Below are 17683 nucleotides of genomic sequence, written 5' to 3'. Positions count from 1 at the left end.
CCAGAAACCTTGGACAAACAGCACAAAAAGCAGCTCATTGCCCCCACTGTGCTGTCAGGGTTCAGCTGTATCTCAGGACAAAAGGTGGAGACCCAGGGCACTGGGCAGTGCCCTTCCCAGTGGCTTGAACACATCTTGCAGCTGTTGAGGGTCTTCAGCCCCCAGGAGAAATGTCCTTCCTGTACCATCTGCAGCCATGGCACAGCCCTGCCTCCAGGAGCTGATCCCCCATCCCATGGTGCTGGCCAGCAGGACACTCAAACTCTCCAGCTAAACAACCTTCAGCTTTAATAAAACACCTCCTGTGCCCAGCCCCAGCCCCCCATGTGCTGTGTGCCCAGCTCCATGCAGTCCTTGTGTGCCCCCCACACTGACCACAGGGCTGAGCACCAAACGTCCTCCCAGGGCTGGGGGTCCCTCACCCACACTGGCACTCCATCTCCATGTCAGTCTGTCCTTCCTGTCACAGAGCTGCCTCTTCAGCAGGCTGAGGTGACAGCGCTGCTGCCAGTGGTGCTGTCCCCAGCCCTGCAGCACAAGGTGGCCTGTCCCCACGAGCTGCAAGGGAGTGCAGGACTTCTCACTGCTGCTGCTGCTGGGTCCTGGGCAGGTGTCCCCCACCCGCGGGTGCAGGAGGGACAGCAGGGCAGTCGTGGGCATGCAGGGCTCTCTCTCTGTGCCACCAGACAGGCCAGCCCAGCAGGACTGGCACTGTGGGTCCGTGTTGTGGGAGCCACCCAGCAGCACCACTGGCCCAGCCTCCATTGTCAGCTCCCAGTACAAACCAGTGGCTGAGGTGTCCCCAGGGCCTGGCAGCTGCCCCTGAGCCACCCTGGGGTGCCCTTAGGCTGCCTTTTTGTGCTGAGTGGCCAGCAGCTGGGCCAGGCAGTAGGGGATGAGGCCCACGGTGGCCAGCGGCACGGCCGCGCTCTTGCAGAAGGACAGGGCGTAGAAGAGCAGCTGCACGTGGGAGGGAGGCTTGAAGGCATCGAAGACGTGGAGGACGAGGAGGGAGGCAGCGATGCAGCCCAGGCGGAAGAAGGGCAGCTGCTGGCCCTGCGTTAACCGGGAGCTCTCCTGGTACAGGTGGGAGTTGAGGGCCAGCCCCAGCCCGAAGAGGATGCCCAGGTTACGGAGGAGGCTGGCAAAGGGAGTGGTGTCAATGTGCACCCACTCCGGGTTGCTGCACCACTTCTGTGCCTTCTCCAGCGTCCAGAGCAGGTCCACGCCGAATGTCCACAGCAGCAGGTAGAAACCCAGGGTGAAGCTGAAGAGGAAGATGGTGATGCCCAGGTACCGATGGAAGCTGGCGTGGTAGATGCAGCGGATGTGCTGGAAGGTCTTGGCCACAGCCATCCCTGCCAGGAACAAAGTGGGAGCACTGGTCAGTGCTGCAGTGCAGCTCAGTGGGGCTGCAGGGACAGGGAGGGGGCTCTGGTCAGTGCTGCAGTCCAGTACAGTGTTGCTGGTGCTGCAGGGACAGGGAGGGGATATTGGAATTAAATACCAAGGGGGGTTCTGGTGCACTCACCTGAGAACACTCCTGCAATCACCTGGTGCGGGAAGTGAGCGGCGATGAAGACTCGGGACATGCAGACACAGACCTGAACTGCCCAGAAGCCAATCCAAAGCACCGTCCACAGCACCCTGTGAGGGACAGGTGGCCATGTGGGTGCCAGGGCCAGCTTGCACTGCCCGTGGCACTGCCATCACGTACTCCAGACAGTGCCTGGCTGTCACTGAGCCTGTCCCCATGCTGCAAGCCCACAGCCTTGCACCTCGACGGGCTTGGCTGTGCCTGTCAGTGCTGGAGCCACCTCTGCCTGGCACAGGTGGTTTTGGCACTCAGCTTACCAGTATCCCAGTGTCCTTGACTGCTTCTCTCCCCCAGCAGCAGAGAGGAGGGCTGTCACCATCACGTAGTACACGCCTGCTGCACCCATGGCATGGCCAGATGGGCTCCCTGGGCAAGAAGAGAGAGCCAGGTCAGGCTGTGCACGGGCCAGAGCTCAGCATCCACAGGGGTTTGTGCCGAGCCACCACAGCTTCACCTGGCGTTAAGGTGTGCTCTGTGCAGGGGCTGCCCTGCCTCCTTCCCCTGCAGGCACAGCCAGTGTCCCCAGCACACTGCAGCCTCTCTGCAGAGCTGTGCAGGGCTGGGTGCTCCCTGCAGGCTGCCAGCACCAGGCCAGCACCCCCTCTTTGCCTGTTCAGGTCAATCACCCGCTGCCCCTGGCTGCAAGCCCCTGCCATGGCTCAGGGAACCCTACCAGGGCCAGTCTCGCAGGTGAGAGGGAACTGCTGGATCTCTGGTGCAGAGCTGTTGCCATAATAGTCTGTGTCAAGGACCCACCAGTATGGTCTCTCCCCAAAAAGGATCCTGAAAAGAAAAGAGAAGGGGTTTATGGAGGTTCAGGGTACAGCTGCAGCTTTAGATCTGTCCTGGGAGATGGAAGAAGCAAAGGACCCACAAGTGGTGCAGGGCATCCTGGCAGACACAGCACCCAGCTGATTGCCTGGTTCTGGCAGCCAACACTGCCTGCCCGTGTCCCCATCCCCAGCCCTGAGAGCAGGAACACACCCTGGAAGCCAGTCAATATTGCCTCCTGTGCTGAGGGGCTCTGTGAAGATCCCCCCACTCAGCACCAGCCCTGGCTGTGGGAGGCTCTGCTTGCAGGAGGCTCCATCCCTGCTCGGAGCAGAGGGGGAGAGCTGTTCCTGCATGGCCTGGGGAGGAGTGACCATGGTCACTGCCCAGCTGGGGCTGAGAGCACCCACATCAGGGCAGGTGTGCCAGCACAGGTGGGAGTGTTGGCTCAGGGCCACTCACCACTTGAAGACGAGGTTGAGCCAGTCTCCAATGACAGCCACCCAGATGAGCCTGATGCCCACGGCCTCACTGAAGTGGAACCAGATGGGGAAGAGGACAAAAAAAGCATTCCTGAGATCAGCAGCGTAGGAGATGAAGAGGAACCAGTCCTGGGAGCCCTGGAAGCGCTGCTGCAGCCAGTGTGTGGTCTGGATGCCCACATCATGCAGGAGGTTCATGTGGGCCTCCATCCTCCCCCGCTGCCCTCGGCGTGCCTCCGGCTGTCCCCTGCTCCACTGTGCCACTGGGGTTTTATACTCTGCAGGGTCCTGTTTGCAGCAGGCAGGTCACTGTCCCAGCACTGATCTTTGGACCCAAAACCACTCTTTGCAAAGGTACATCACCAGGGGGTTGTAACAAACATGTTTGGAACAGCTTACGTAAAAGGGGAAAACAGGTTTGGAGGGCACGTGGAGAGCAGTGCTCCAAGCCCAGCACCATCCCCTCACTCAGGGGGATCCTGCAGCCCTGGCTCCTCCAGCTGTGCAGCACAGCAGCTCAGACTGACCCACAGCCCTTGCTCCTCGATCCCACACCCTGTGTGTGACAGTCCTGCAGAGCTGCCATGGCCAGGGCTGACAACTGCTCTGGTCTCTCTGCCAGCCCCTCATGAACCACCACCAGAGCATGGTGAGGATGCCCAGGAGCATGCAGTGGGTGCATGGAGCAGAGGGCAGACTGTCCAGCCCTCTCCTCATTTGCCAGGCTAATTTAACTTTGCATAATGGGAAACTTTCAAAGCCATTCCTGGAGATTCCTGCAGTCCCAGAGAGCCAGGCCTGGGGTGCTCCTGGCTGCCAGTTGTGTTCTTCTGATCTCTAATGGGGAGCTGAAGGACCTTTGCAAATAGGGACTGCCCTTCTCCACTGGGTTCATCCCTCCTGCCTCATCAGACCCCAGCTGTGGGTGCAGAACCCAACACAGAACTCATCCTGCAGTGCCCATGGCCATCCCCTGCACCCCAGCTGCACTCTGCTGTCCCTGGCACTGCATCTTTGTCACCCAGCAGCAGCACAGGGTGCCCAGGCAGCACCCAGCACAGCTGAGCAGGCAGCAAGGCATTAATGATCAACAGCCAGTGAAATGCATCACTTATCTCCCTCCTGAGAAAATTCATGTCAGGATCCTTGAACCCCTGCCCTGTGTTGTTTGTCTCTGGGAGAGAGCTGTGTCCAGTTCTGAGTCCTGCTGACAAACAGCAGCAGTTACAGCCCCATCCTGCCCCTCTGCCCATGCATGGGAGCCGTGGGGTCTGACAGGCACTGCACCAGCAAACCTCTGTCCTTGGGGTATGGCCTGGGAGGAAAGCAGGCAAAGAAAGGCCACAGACACAGCTTGTCCTATCCAGCCTGGCCGTGCTGCCCCCAAGGAAGGTGGTCCCACACCCTGGGCTGAGCTCCTGACCTGCAAAAACACCCCAACAAAACAGGCGTTTGCACAGAAACTGAATTACTCTTGCAAAACAAATCCCCCATCAGCTCACTCCAGGGTCTTCAGCTGAGAGAGGCTTCGGCCAGCGTGAAGGAATGCAGCAGACTTGGCTTCTGTTCCAACAATATTTTGAAACCATCAGCAAGAAATCCTTCCCAGGAGATTTCACAGCGGAAAATGGGGCAAAAGGTGCTGGGGGATGGGGGCCAGCACTCCAATCCTCCAGGAAAATGTCACTGCAGGAAAACTGGGGCCATAGTGGGGAGAGAGCAGGAGGCAGGATGGGAGCAGCCAAAGGACAGAGTGGCTCAGCCCAGTATGCCAGTGTGTTTGTGCAGTGCCAGGTGCCCATGCCACTGCTCAGGGCAGTGCCAGAGGTGCCAGGGTCCACATGGTCCCTGCCCCGTGGGTAAATCCCCAGCCCCAAAGTCCCTGTGAGGAGCTGGGACAGGGCAGGGCAGCAGGAGCTGTGTGGGCACTGCAGGTTCTGCATTCTGGTTGCTCTGACCATTGCTCTGGGCCCTGCTCATCCCTGCAGGGATGTGCCCTAAAAATGGGCTGGTTTTCCATGGAAGGACTGGGGGAACCCAGTTTGTGCCTCAGCTGTGTGCCTGCAGTGGCCCAGCTGCTCTGGCACACGCTGTGCCCGTGATTCCCAAGGCTCTGGGTGCAGCCCTGGCCAGCACAGCACCAGTGGGTGCTGAACGTGCCATGTGGAGAGCCCGTGCTTGCTCCAGAACATTCCCTGACAGCTGCAAGGTCCAGGCTGGGCTGTGGCAGCGTGCTCGCTGTGTCAGCACCGCCCGTGTGGGCACAGGGAGTGGGCTGGGCATGACCTTCCTGCTCTGGGCGCACCCCCGGGCACCCAGGGGCCACTGCAGGCCACACTGAGCCATGGCCTGAGCTGCCCCTGCTCCCCTCCCCTCTCCCGTGTGCTGCAGCAGCCTGAGCTGGCTCCCAGGGACACATCCACGGCCATGAGGGCTGCCCAAGCCCCCCTCAGCCTGTTCTTGAGGGCTACTCAAGCCCCCTCAGCCTGTTCTTGGTGCTGCTCAATCCCCTCTCAGCCTGTTCTTGAGGCGGTTCAATCCCCTCTCAGCCTGTTCTTGGGGCTGCCCAAACCCTCTCAGCTTGTTCTTGGGGCTGCCCAAACCCCTCTCAACCTGTTCTTGAGGGCTGCCCAAACCCCTCTCAGCCTGTTCTTGGGGGCTGCTCAATCCCCGCTGTTCTTGGGGCTGCTCAATCCCCTCTCAGCCTGTTCTTGGGGGCTGCTCAATCCCCCCTCAGCCAGTTCTTGGGGCTGCCCAAGCCCCTCTCACCACGTTCTTCAAGCCCCTCTCAGCAGGTTCTGCACAGACCCAAGCAGACTACAGCGAGGGGATGGACACCCACCGTGCCCCCAGGGATTCTTTAGTGAGTGTTTGGTGTCTGCAGCCGTGTGCCAGGGGTGGCACTGACCTCACCAAGCTCCTTGGCGTCCCCATGCCAGCCTGGCACGGTGGGAAAGGGGCTGCACATGCAGCTGGGGTGTGCAATCAAGGGTCCCCACACAGGGGGGCTGAGCAGGCTGGGCAGCAGCCAAGCCCAGAACTGATTAACACAGCTCAGAACAAGTGTTAAACATTAACTGCCCTGTTTGCTCCATATTCCCTGGCAGGAACCTCCTGCCAGCACCAGGGTCCAGGAGCATCGCCAGGCAACCCACACAGCCGTGCCAGGCACTGTGCCAGGCTCTGGGGCTGCCCCACAGCGCTGGGAGCCCCTCAGAGCTGAGCCAGGACCTTCCCTAAGGGGCTTCAGCAGGAGACAGAGCAGCAGCCAGGGGTTTGTTCAGGAAAAGCACAGAGTGCCCGTTTATTGGGAAGGGCACACGCAGGGCAGTGCCCAGCCCGGGCTGTGCCCATCCAGAGGCTCAGCCTGGGCTCCTCCAGCAGCCTCTGAGCGAGCCCAGGGCAGCACCTCTCTCTGCAGAGCCGGCCCTGGTGCTGCAGTGGCCGGGGAGGAGGTTTGGGGCATTCCACCGCAGCTCCACACCACTCGCTGCTGCCACCGTGGGCAAACCTCGGCTGGAGCCCAGCCCCAAGGGCCGCTGCAGCTTTGTGCTGTGGCCAGCGCTGTCCCCGGTGTGCACCAGTGATGGGAAGGAGGTGGAAACTCCATCCCAGAGGAGGGGAGTTCACCCCACAGTTCACAGGGTGAAATAAAATCACTCCCAGGCGCTGCTTTTCAGAGGCTTTGGGTCCTCCCTTGCTGCAGTGCTGAAATGAGAACTGAGCTTCTCCCAACACCTGACCCCGAGCACAGGACAGCCTGGGCACGGTGGGGCAGCTCCTGGTGTGGGACAGAGACCCCCTGAGTGCCCCCCCAGCTGCCCCTGGCCCATCAGAGCCCCCCCAGGGGCGGTGCCAGGCTGAGGTTGAGGAAGCCCCCGAAGTGGAAGGGGGGCAGGCGGGGGGCACAGGCGGCAGCAGAGGACAGGCAGGCGAGGGGGTTGTCCCCACACGCCCCAGCATCCTGCTCGCTGCTCAGGTACACACTGTCAGGGGAATCCACTGAGGGGTCCTCGCTGAAGTAGTTGTAGGGCCTCAGGAAAAAGCCAACACTGTTCCCCACGGTCACTGTGTTGGGGATGTCTTCAGCTTGAGGGACGTGCAGGAACCCCACAGTGATCCAGGCCACCAAGTCCTGGAGAAGAGGAACAAAAACATCACTGAGGCTGAGCAGGGCTCTGCCAGCCCAGCAGCTGCTCAGGTGGCTCTGGGACAGGAGCAGAGGATCTGAACCCACAAGGTTCAGCTTCTCCCCACCCCAGGAAGCCCCAGCTCACCTGGTTGGTGATGGTCTCGTTGTTGATGAAGTCAGCAAAGGCCACAGTGGGCGTCCAGGGGTCGTTCTGGTTGTAGACGCTGGTGCTGGCGGGCTCCTCCTCCTTCCTCCTGGTGACAGCCAGCTGGTACCTGCCAGCACAGGGCCAAGAGGCAGAAATGGGCAGCACCCCAGCATCTCCAAGCTTTGTGGGGAATCCCTTGCTGCCTGTGGCTTTTCCAGCATGGCTGGGACACGGATGGATCCAGGTGCAGATACTGCCAGTCAATGCCCAGAGCACTCCCCTAAGCCACAGCTGCTCCTGCCCCACACAGACATCCCCAGCATGAGCTCCATAATCTCACCCTGGCACTGGGACTGCTCTGTGCTGATCCCAAGCATTTTCCAAAAGGCATTCTGTCCTTGTGGGAAGGTATCACAGCCTGGCAATGCCAGTGCTTCCCTGAGGAATTCCTTCTGCAGCCTACTGCCCCTCAAAGGCAAAAACACATGGGGCTGCTCTAAATTAGTCTGACGTGGGGTCAGACTCCTGCCTGTGACCTACCATGAGCAGATGTTATTGAGCAACAGCTCAAGGAAATTTCAGAGCCAAAAACTACTCATGTTTGCTTTAACCCTTTGTTTTACCCTTCCCTGCAGCCTGCTGCGGGCCTGCCCAGGGGTGAGAACCTCCCTCCACCAGGAGCAGAAGCTGCTGAGGCCTCAGCACCCACCTGCCCCAGCTGACAGAGCGCTCCATGGAGCTGTTGGTGGGCAGGTGCTTCCCAGCAAAGCTGATGACCTGGATCCTGTAGCTGCGTGGGTGTCCCCACCTGTTGGGATTGGGGCTGACAAAGGAGAGGTAGCGGGGCAGGGGGACATTGAGTGGGAATGCTGCCTCATCCTCCCGCTCCAGCCTTTCCCTGCGGAGGTGCGGCCGCTCAATGGTGTTCTGTACGCTCCAGGGATCTTTGACAAACTCATACTCCATGTCCTGGCTCTCCAGGGAGTTCAGCTGCCCTGTGAAGCAGAAGAGAAAACCCTCTAACAGGCTCTGCACCCCACAGAAGGCCACAATAACCCACAGCCATGCACAAAGTTGGCCACACCTACCATCAACATCCAGGTCCACCTTGTAGTGGATGTGGTGGATGTGCATCGTCCCCAGCGTGTGGGGCCCAACCCTGTTGCCATAGTCAGTGCCTCGGCCATGGAGGAAGGAGGAGCTGATGTAGCCCGTGGCGTGCACCCTGACCTCCATGGCCCCGTTGGCGTGGAACATGAAATCCCAGATGTAATCGTAGTTGATGAGCGTGGAGATGGCGCGGATCACCAGCGCGTTCCTCCGCAGCCCACCGTAGTAGAAGGACTGCGAGTCGGAGAAGTGGCGCCTCAGAGGGAGGGCAGAGTCGTGCTCAAAGATGCAGAGGGAGTTCTGGTTGGTTTTGGGAGTGTTTGTCTCTGCCAGGTAGTGCCTGTCCACGTAGGTGGCCGTGTAGGGGCAGTCCAGGCCCCGCACCAGCTCGTAGGCGAACCTGCCGATGCCGAAGCTGCCGTCCAGGTAACGGGTGGACATTCCCCCGGGGCAGTTGGAGCCGTACAGGGCTAAGGCTTCCTGCAGGCTCAGCTCATAGACAATCCTCTCCCCACGGTACCTGATGTCAAAGAGGCGCGGGCCAGTGTTGGGGTTCATGCCAAAGGCGAAGCTCCAGCCCTGGAAGGTGACGTGGTTGTTCCTGACGCTGTAGCGGGGACCCTGTGGCTCAAACTGCAGCGGGGCCGGGGACCCAGGAGGGCGCCGGGGCTTCATCGAGCCCAGCACTGCATCAGCCTGGGGCTGCTTCAGCCTGACCACCTCCAGTGCACCAGCCACGAACTCCTGCTCCAGATCCCCCATGCTGGCAAAGTAGCGACCGTTGTAGAAGACTTTGCGCAGCTGCCACCGGGACACGTGCAGGTCCCCGTGGTCCACCAGCACCTCCAGCCCCACCGGGGACAGGTAATAACCAGTGCCAGCCACGTTGTGGAAAAGAACAAACCAGGTGACACGATCCCCAGACTTGAATCCCCGTGGGGCCGTGGTGAGGGTGACCAGGTCGGTGCCGTCGGAGTCGCAGCAGGCGGTGAGGAAGAGCGGGGCCTTCTTCAGCTCCCTGTGGATGAGGGCGTTGATGTCGGCGTACTCCCTGCCCGTGACGGGCCTGCGGTGGTAGGGCAGCTTCCCCCCGTACCTGCGCACCGTCACGTCCCGGTGGTACGCCGGCCCCGGCAGCGGCCCCACCACCAGCTCGGTGATGTTGGGCTCCGGCTGCTGCCCAAAGTACAGCACAGCCAGAGCCTCCCGGGGCGGACGAGCCCCGCCCGAGTCCAGGAACCGCAGCACCTCTGCCTTGGCGGGCACCTGCACGTCCAGCCAGGCGATGCAGTTCTCCGAGGGCTCGGCCCGCCACGCCTCCACCAGCGGCACCCCGAGGTGGCCCCGCAGGTACCGCACCACCTGCGACATCTCCTCGGCTGTCAGGTCAGCAAACACCAGGCTCTGCCCGTCCTCTGGGTCCTCCTGCTCCGGGGGAAGGCTCTGGCACGTCCTGGGGCTCCTTTCCCTGGTCAGCAGCACGCAGACCAAAGCGAAGATCGTGGCTAAGGCCAGACCAAGCAGGATGAGCACGGTTTTGAGGCTCATGCCTGCTGAGGCACTGAGTGCTCTCTCTCAGTCTGGCAGGACACGTTTCCAGCTGTGCAATCCTCCCAGCCACTCACTAGAACAAGGGGCTGGGTTTATTTTCCTCCCCTGTTTCCTCCGCAGGGAGCAGCCCCTGGAACTCGCAGGGAGGGTGCAAGGGGACGCTCTCACACATTGCCGGCATTTGCTGGGAACCATAAAAGGCAACTATGCTCTGCTTCCCTAGAGGGCCATCATTTTAAGTAATGTTTGTACATCTGTCCTTCCCCTCAGGTCCCAGATCCTACACTGCAGAGCTTGGAGAGGATGGATGCAGTTGTTTAGGGGAAATAAGCACATTCTCACTTCTCCTCTTTCTCTTAACCCCACAGATGCTGGGCAGGCTGTAGAGATAAACTTTCCCTGTGCAGAGCAGTGTTAAACACATCCTGACACAGCCCTGCCACCACTGCTGCTGCCAACATCCCCATGGTCCTGCAGCCAGCAGGGAGGGGACAGCTGTGTCACCTTGTGAAGGTGCCCACTGGTCCTGAGTTACAGCCTGGCACAGACAGGGCTGTGAGGAGGGGAACAGGGGCACCAGAGCCCAGCCTGGCAAACAGGCAGTGGCACAGCATCACCAGCTGCCATCAACGGTGAAACCATTAAAGCCATGAAATCCCTTCCTGCAAGGTCCTGCCCAGATCCCTCCCTTGTGCCCAGCATTGAGGGCCTGAGAGCCACAACCAGTCCTGGCCATGACCCAACCTCCCCACAGCAGCCACAGAGCTTGGTGCCAGCACCCACATCCACCCCAGCTTGTCCCTCCTGCCTCCAGCTGGACATCCCCGTGCCCAGACAACACCCAGAGCCACTCTGGGCTGGTTTGTGGGCACAGGAAAGATGGCAGAGAGCAGCACCATTCCCCAGGAGATGCTGCTGTAAGAATGAGACACTTGAGAGCATTGGACCAGCACCATTTTCATTATTTTAACCTGAGATATGCACTACACAGCACTTGCTTCTACAGCAGAAGAACAGGATTCTCTCCTGGCTTTCCTCTGGCAATAGACTCAAATTCAGGAATTACAGATAACATAGACTTCCATCTCACATCCTAGTAGGAAAATCATGTTTCCCTTTTCAAGAGCACTATTTCAAAAGCAATGATAAAACGTGAAGTCACTGGACAACTGAAAATTGAGACAACTTCACTAAAAAGCTGAAAACTGGAGACAGAACAGTCAGCCTGGTGTCTCTGCCCACATCTCCTCACCATCCTGTAGCATCAAATCCTGCTCATATTTGGAAAACCGTCAAAAGTGAACGGGGGGAAGTTTGGCAAACAGGAGGCAGTTTTGGGCAAGCAGGCAAGAGGGTTGATTTCACATGCTGTAAAGTCCTGCTCGCTGGTGAAAAACACACCATCCTGGGAGTATATAGAGGGGTCCACGTCATAGTAGTTGTAGGGCCTCAGGAGAAAACCAACGGAGTTTCCCACGGTCACGGTGTTGGGAATATCCTCAGAGTGTGGGATGTGCAGGAAGCCAGCAGTTATCCAGGCTACCAGGTCCTAGGGAAGAGCCACAAGCCCAGGGTTACTTCAGAAGCTGCAGCAGCAGTGGCCAAAATACACGTGGGGCAGTGGGGAGTGACAGAAGGGAAGGAGGGGGACCCTGATGGGCACCAGCCATCTCTCACACACCAAAATCCCCTTTCCTGGGAAAGAGCTCCTCCCTTCCCCAAAGACCTGCCACAGAACCACAGAATCACAGAATTTCTAGGTTGGAAGAGACCTTTTAGATCATTGAGTCCAACCCAGCTGCAGCCATGGCTGCAGATATCCACCCTAGTGGAAGGATTCTTGCTTTGGCTTCCATGGCCTCACAACATTTTCATGATGTTTTGCCAGCATTTCTCCACAGGGAGAGACAAACTTCTGCTCTGCACACACTCTCTGTGTTCTCTGACCAAAGGACCAAGCAGACACACAGAGAAGGGGATGCCCAAACCCACTGTGCTCCCAAAGCTGGGCCCATTGTCCCAGGGGTGGTGCTGGAGTCTCTCTGCTCCTTGGGGCTCCATTGAGCCTTGGCTGGGTGTCACACTGAGCCCAGGGAGCCCAGCTCACCTGGTTGGTGATGGTCTCGTTGTTGATGAAGTCAGCAAAGGCCACAGTGGGCGTCCAGGGGTCGTTCTGGTTGTAGATGCTGGTGCTGGTGGGCTCCTCCTCCTTCCTCCTGGTGACAGCCAGCTGGTACCTGGGGACAAGAAAAGAGAGGGGAGCAGCCCCCCGAGGCAGGGCACAGCTAAATCAACTCCTGAAGGCCCGCAGAGCCCAGAACTGTGCTTCGCTGTGCCTCCCATCCAAGCCATCCAGCAATCCTTCCCAGCTGGCAGGGCTGAGGGGCTCTCTGGAACCTGCCCTGCCAGGCAGAGCAGCCTGACCTTGCCCAGCTGATGGCCCTCTCCATGGAGCTGGCCTCAGGGATGTGGTCCCCTGCAGAGCTGGTGATCTGGATCCTGTAGCCACGCTGGTGGCCCCACTTGTTTTTGCTGTTGGCAGCAAAGTAGATGTATCTGGGCATCTTGGAGTGGAGCAGGAAGGCAGCCTGGTCTTCTGTGTCCAGGACTTTCCTGGTGAGCCGTGGCCTCTCTATCTGCTGCTCTGGGCTCCAGGGAGCCTGGGCCATCTCAAACTCCATGTCCTGGGCCATGAGGGAGTTTTTCACCCCTGTGAAGCCAAAACAAAGTCGCTGAGGAGAGTCCCCACAGTGCCCTGCTCCCCAAGGACACCACAGCGCCTGCTCTCCCTGCACCCTGAGCAGCCCAGGAGCAGCTCTGCAGCTCCCCATGCCATGACAACACCATGTGTGGATCTGTGGCTGGACAGTTGTCCAGGCTGGGCAGCACCACTGGGCAGCAGAGACAAGAGGGGACAAGGGATGAGCCTCACCCCAGGGTACAACAACAGGTTTGCCTCCCATTTTCCTCCCTGTTTGCCTCCACAGCCGAATTAACAAGAGCACGAGCTTTGTTAGTGCTCATCCTGCAGAGTGGAGGCCCCTGGAGCAGCCTGGGTGCTGCACACATCTGCACATCACAGACAAGAGCAGTGTTGTGCTGCCCTCAGGCTCTGCCACAAAGAAGGGACATGGGCCCAAGGTTTGGAGCAACAGCAGCAATTCAACCTGGGGATGAGGTGGCAAAGAGCATTTGATGGTCAGTGACTGTGAGTTCTGGCAGAGGGGATATTGCTCAGAACCTTCTGTCTGTCCCACCATGAAACCCCTCTGTGTTCTGCTCCTTTAACACATGAGTTCTCAGCTTCCATAAAAACCATTTCAGAGCTGAACTTGTGGCCATCTGTGAAGGTCTGAGCCCCACAGAAGATGATCCAGGGACAGCTGAACTCTTTTCCTTTCTTTTTCTCACATGAACAAAACTTCTAAGTGCACACCTCCCCTGGCAGTATTAACAGTGACAGTCTGATGTCATCTGCCTTCTCCCTGTTCCTGCAGTTCTGCCACCTCCCCACTGCAAGCACACCACCCTGCCCCACAAGTGGGAAGGAAAACCTGTATAACCACCAAAAAAGTGAAGTTCTTTGAGAAGTATTTGGAGACTACTTTTCCAAAAGGAGAGACAAGATCCAGACCCACCTGCCACATCCAAGTCCACCTTGTAGTTGACAAAATGGGTGTGTAAGGTGCCCAGGATAGCCTATTGCCATATCTCAGGCCATCCCCGTAGAGAAAGGATGAGCTTGGGTACCCCATGGCCTGCACCTTGCCCTGCAGGGCCCCGTTCTGGTAGAAGATGAAGTCCCACACGTGGTCATAGTCACCCATGGTGGTGATGGAGCGAAGCACCAGAGTGGTGTCACCACCTGAGGCTGAGCATCCCTGAACATCCAGCACTCACTGTGAGCAGGGGCTGCTCCTGGGCTCCAAACCTTGTGCAGACATCTACAGCCAGACTGTGGCTGCACAGGGACCTCGCTGGGTGGCTGCAGTGCCTTCACAACTCAGGATTGAGTGTTCACAACTCAGGATTGAGTGTTCACAACTCAGGATTGAGCGTTCCCCCAAGAGAAGAAGGGGAGGGATCTGCAGGAGCTCAGCCCCAGGAGCACCAGGAGAGCTGCCCTGCTTTCCATGGGGCAGTGAGACACCAGGAGGATGCTCCCAAGGGAGAAGCAGTGCCAGGAGCAGCAGCAGGCTCTGTAAAGCAGGCTCACTGTGGTTGTGCTCAGACAGGGCCACCTCCCCGTCTGCCCGCCCGTGCCTATGGCAACACACCCCGTGCCAGACGGGAGGCCTCAAGGAAACACAAACATTTTTCAGCTGCTACCTTTCATACTTTCCCGGAGCCGAACACAGAGCTCCCAGAAACTCCCACTGCTTTCCACCCAGTGACCTTGACAGACTGCTTTATGTATCGAAAAACAATTTTGCAATGAAAGAAGAGGTTAGGAGAATAAAGAAGCAGAGTTCTGATGTCAGTTGTTAGGGATTGTATGGACAAGGAGGCAAACCTCAAAGCATTAGCCTTTTAAGCTAAACAAAGAGGGTTTCCCCCCTTCTTAATGATATGCCTCAACCAAACCCTAGCCCCTGATTTTTTATCATGCTCACTTCATGACTCACTTTTTCTTTAATTATCCAACCCAAACTTCAGAACAATGGCAGACATTAAAAGAAGATCCAGACCTACCTCCCACATCCAAGTCCACCTTGTAGTTGACAAAATGAGTGTGTATTGTACCCAGGGTGTGCTCCCAGAGCCTGTTGCCATATCTCAGGCCATCCCCATGGAGAAAGGACGAGCTCGGGTACCCCGTGGCCTGCACCTTGCCCTCCAGGGCCCCGTTCTGGTAGAAGATGAAGTCCCACACGTAGTCGTAGTTGCCCACGGTGGCGATGGAGCGAAGCACCAGAGCCGAGTTCACCAGCCCCCCGTAGTAGAGCGACTGCAGGTTGGAGTAGTGGCGCCTCAGAGGCGAGCCCAGGTTCTGCTCAAAGATGCAGAGCGAGGCCTTCCTCTTCTTGGGCCTCAGGCTGTCAGACAGAGAGACGGTGTCCACAAAGGTGGCCAGGTAGGGGCAGTCCACCCCTGGCACCAGGGGCGAGGTGTAGCGCCCCAGGCCGAAGCTGCCGTCCATGTAGCGGGTGGACATCCCCGCCGGGCAGTTGGAGCCGTACACGGACAGCGCCTCCTGCACGCTGATCTCGTAGGCAACCCTCTCCCCCTTGTGTCGGATGTCAAACAGCCGCAGGCCCCGGCTCACGCTCATGCCAAAGGCGAAGCTCCAGCCCTGGAAGAGCACCCGGTTGTTCCTGACTCTGTAGCGGGGACCCTGCGGCTCGAACTGCAGCGGGAACGGCGCGGCCGCGGGCGCTCGAGGCTTCATGGAGGAGAAATCGCCGTCCCTCGGTGCCCTCCTCACCTTCTCCACGCTGACCCGGCCCTGCACGTAGGCACTCTCCAGCTGCACCATGTCCCTGTAGTACTGCCCGTTGTAGAACACCCTGCTCACCGCCCACTGGGAGATGTCCAGGCTGCTGTGGTCCACCAGCACCTCCAGCCCCACGGGGTGCAGAAAGAACCCGCTCACATTCTGGAACAGCACAAACCAGGTGACCCTGTCCCCAGACTGGAACCCACGGGGAGCAGCCGTCACGGTGGCAAGGTTGGCTCCATCATACTCCATGACTTGCTGCATGAAAGCTGGAGCTGAGGGGAACACTTGGCTCTTCAGGAACCGCCCGATCTGCTTGTACTCCACAGCCAGCGTGGGCCTGCGGTGGTAGGGCAGCTTCCCCCCGTACCTGCGCACCGTCACGTCCCGGTGGTACGCCGGCCCCGGCAGCGGCCCCACCACCAGCTCGGTGATGTTGGGCTCCGGCTGCTGCCCAAAGTACAGCACAGCCAGAGCCTCCCGGGGCGGACGAGCCCCGCCCGAGTCCAGGAACCGCAGCACCTCTGCCTTGGCGGGCACCTGCACGTCCAGCCAGGCGATGCAGTTCTCCGAGGGCTCGGCCCGCCACGCCTCCACCAGCGGCACCCCGAGGTGGCCCCGCAGGTACCGCACCACCTGCGACATCTCCTCGGCTGTCAGGTCAGCAAACACCAGGCTCTGCCCGTCCTCTGGGTCCTCCTGCTCCGGGGGAAGGCTCTGGCACGTCCTGGGGCTCCTTTCCCTGGTCAGCAGCACGCAGACCAACGCGAAGATCGTGGCCAAGGCCAGACCAAGCAGGATGAGCACGGGTTTCAAGTTCATGCCTGTGGCTGGTCCAGCAGCATTCAGAGACTTTCAGAGCAGGCTTTCCAGCTCCTGCCTCTGTCAGTGTATGCTGCACTGGATGGATTAGCAGAGAAAGTACAAAAGACTGGGAGAGGCTAGGGGAGGAGATCTGAAACCCTTGGTGACCAGAAAGGGCAGATCTCCTCTCAGCTGCAGCCTCTCCGGTCCTCCTTCACGGCAGTGCCCTGAAAGAACTTGTGGAGATGTAGGGTCAGTGACTCAGACAAGTTCCACATAATTCCGTTGCTTTTTCGGTCCAGCCTGCTTTCCTGAGGCTGCCTGTAAAAACGGAGACTCTGCAGCCAGCCTGAGGTGGCTGTGACCACTGTGAGGCTCTGACAAGCTGGGAATTGTTGCCACACTGTACAATTTCACCTCTTTACAAGTCACCGATTTTCCTTGTTTATCAGGCTGCTTTCTTGTAAACATTCCCCCTGGCAACACCATTGGAGTTACTTTTTATTTAATTTTTTTCAGTCTTCCACATGGAAGCCTTTGCTGAAAACACATCCTCCTGTGTAGCAGTAGAAAAATTTGGCAGGCATGGAGATGTAGCTCAGGATGAGAATCAGGCACCAAGGTGCTGTGAACAACCAGCTCTTAGAACAGCTCTGAACCAATGAATCCCCAGCACTGCACTGCCACAGGATCACCCAGCCTTTGTCTCTGCCTCCAATTCAGATAAATTGAGGTGCAGCTTCCTAGAGGTTCCCCCAAGGAGAGAAGGACCCTGAACCTGCCCCTGGCAGCATCCGAAGGCAGTGCCTGCTGTCAGTGCCCAGGCTGGGCAGCCACATCTGCCCTGTGCCACCCCAAGGCCATCCCCTGCTCCCACAGTGCTGCTCACAGCCCTGGCAGAGCAGGAGGATCTGGTGCTCCCTCCTGCCACGCAGCAGATGCTCGGGGTAGACAAGACTCACCAGCCTGGCTCCAGGCCCAGAGCTGGTGCTGAGCAGGACAAGGCATCCAAGAGAACCAAGGCTGGAGATTCAACCCAATATTTCCACTCCTGCTGCCAGCCTCACCTCACCTCACCCTCGTCTTCTCCTCCTTGCATCAGTTTCCTGATGGGGCACAGCACCCACCAGCCCCTGGCTGTTCCTCTGCAGCAGATCCTGCCTGGCTCAGCCCCCCTGTGCTCAGCCACCAGGCCGGGAGGCAGAAGGGCCACGTTGCTGTGGGACACACTCCATCATCCTCACCACCCTGGCAGCCTGAGCCTTCCTCAGGGCAGGCTGCAGCTGTGCAGGCCAGGGACACACTCATTGTGTCTGTGCCAGCACACAGGGCTGTGCCTCTGCAGCCAGGAGAGCTTCAGCTCTGCTTCATGTGGCCACAGAGCCAGGAAAGGGGCTCACTGCTGCACTGACACAGCAATGGGCAGGGACAGCACAGGAGAGGAGAGAGAAAACGAAGAGAAAGAGGAGAGGAGAGGAGAGGAGAGGAGAGGAGAGGAGAGGAGAGGAGAGGAGAGGAGAGGAGAGGAGAGGAGAGGAGAGGAGAGGAGAGGAGAGGAGAGGAGAGGAGAGGAGAGGAGAGGAGAGGAGAGGAGAGGAGAGGAGAGGAGAGGAGAGGAGAGGAGAGGAGAGGAGAGGAGAGGAGAGGAGAG

General features: G+C 58.9%; 3 protein-coding genes across 4 annotated transcripts; all 3 read right to left on the bottom strand.

Moving 5' to 3' along the window:
- Window positions 1–265: 265 nt before the first annotated feature.
- Window positions 266–3110, bottom strand: G6PC1 (glucose-6-phosphatase catalytic subunit 1). Its single transcript, XM_005494353.4, has 5 exons — window positions 2831–3110; window positions 2271–2380; window positions 1855–1963; window positions 1532–1647; window positions 266–1358 (listed from the first exon to the last, which is right to left on the bottom strand). Exons 1-5 carry the CDS (start codon window positions 3058–3060, stop codon window positions 844–846), a joined length of 1080 nt encoding a protein of 359 aa, XP_005494410.3. The 5' UTR covers window positions 3061–3110; the 3' UTR covers window positions 266–843.
- A 2893-nt stretch (window positions 3111–6003) lies between these two features.
- Window positions 6004–10377, bottom strand: LOC102061063 (amine oxidase [copper-containing] 3). Its single transcript, XM_074557387.1, has 4 exons — window positions 8219–10377; window positions 7840–8125; window positions 7128–7257; window positions 6004–6985 (listed from the first exon to the last, which is right to left on the bottom strand). Exons 1-4 carry the CDS (start codon window positions 9786–9788, stop codon window positions 6683–6685), a joined length of 2289 nt encoding a protein of 762 aa, XP_074413488.1. The 5' UTR covers window positions 9789–10377; the 3' UTR covers window positions 6004–6682.
- A 220-nt stretch (window positions 10378–10597) lies between these two features.
- Window positions 10598–17469, bottom strand: LOC102061230 (amine oxidase [copper-containing] 3). 2 transcript variants are annotated; one of them, XM_074557388.1, is made up of 4 exons: window positions 14484–17469; window positions 12216–12501; window positions 11899–12028; window positions 10598–11340 (listed from the first exon to the last, which is right to left on the bottom strand). In XM_074557388.1, exons 1-4 carry the CDS (start codon window positions 16048–16050, stop codon window positions 11056–11058), a joined length of 2268 nt encoding a protein of 755 aa, XP_074413489.1. In that variant the 5' UTR covers window positions 16051–17469; the 3' UTR covers window positions 10598–11055. The 2 variants fall into 2 exon arrangements, with proteins under 2 accessions (XP_074413489.1, XP_026653466.2); XM_026797665.2 differs by lacking the exon at window positions 14484–17469 and adding an exon at window positions 13430–14426 and having other exon boundaries at window positions 10607–11340.
- Window positions 17470–17683: the final 214 nt, after the last annotated feature.

This window comes from Zonotrichia albicollis, chromosome 23 (assembly GCF_047830755.1).
Source record: "Zonotrichia albicollis isolate bZonAlb1 chromosome 23, bZonAlb1.hap1, whole genome shotgun sequence".
Taxonomy (NCBI): Eukaryota; Metazoa; Chordata; class Aves; order Passeriformes; family Passerellidae; genus Zonotrichia; species Zonotrichia albicollis.
Note: the sequence above shows the minus strand (reverse complement) of the source record. Positions and strands in the feature narration are given on the sequence as shown.

Excerpts from the sequence above, each read along its gene's own strand:
- G6PC1 (XM_005494353.4), bottom strand. The coding sequence starts at position 3,060 with ATGGAGGCCCACATGAACCTCCTGCATGATGTGGGCATCCAGACCACA. Across the intron at positions 2,381-2,830 it reads CTCAACCTCGTCTTCAAGTG|GATCCTTTTTGGGGAGAGAC; the intron begins GTGAGTGGCCCT and ends TTTTCTTTTCAG. Across the intron at positions 1,359-1,531 it reads GATTGCAGGAGTGTTCTCAG|GGATGGCTGTGGCCAAGACC; the intron begins GTGAGTGCACCA and ends TGTTCCTGGCAG.
- LOC102061063 (XM_074557387.1), bottom strand. The coding sequence starts at position 9,788 with ATGAGCCTCAAAACCGTGCTCATCCTGCTTGGTCTGGCCTTAGCCACG. Across the intron at positions 8,126-8,218 it reads GGTGGACCTGGATGTTGATG|GGCAGCTGAACTCCCTGGAG; the intron begins GTAGGTGTGGCC and ends TCTGCTTCACAG. Across the intron at positions 6,986-7,127 it reads ACGAGACCATCACCAACCAG|GACTTGGTGGCCTGGATCAC; the intron begins GTGAGCTGGGGC and ends CCTCTTCTCCAG.
- LOC102061230 (XM_074557388.1), bottom strand. The coding sequence starts at position 16,050 with ATGAACTTGAAACCCGTGCTCATCCTGCTTGGTCTGGCCTTGGCCACG. Across the intron at positions 12,502-14,483 it reads GGTGGACTTGGATGTGGGAG|GGGTGAAAAACTCCCTCATG; the intron begins GTAGGTCTGGAT and ends TTGGCTTCACAG. Across the intron at positions 11,341-11,898 it reads ACGAGACCATCACCAACCAG|GACCTGGTAGCCTGGATAAC; the intron begins GTGAGCTGGGCT and ends GCTCTTCCCTAG.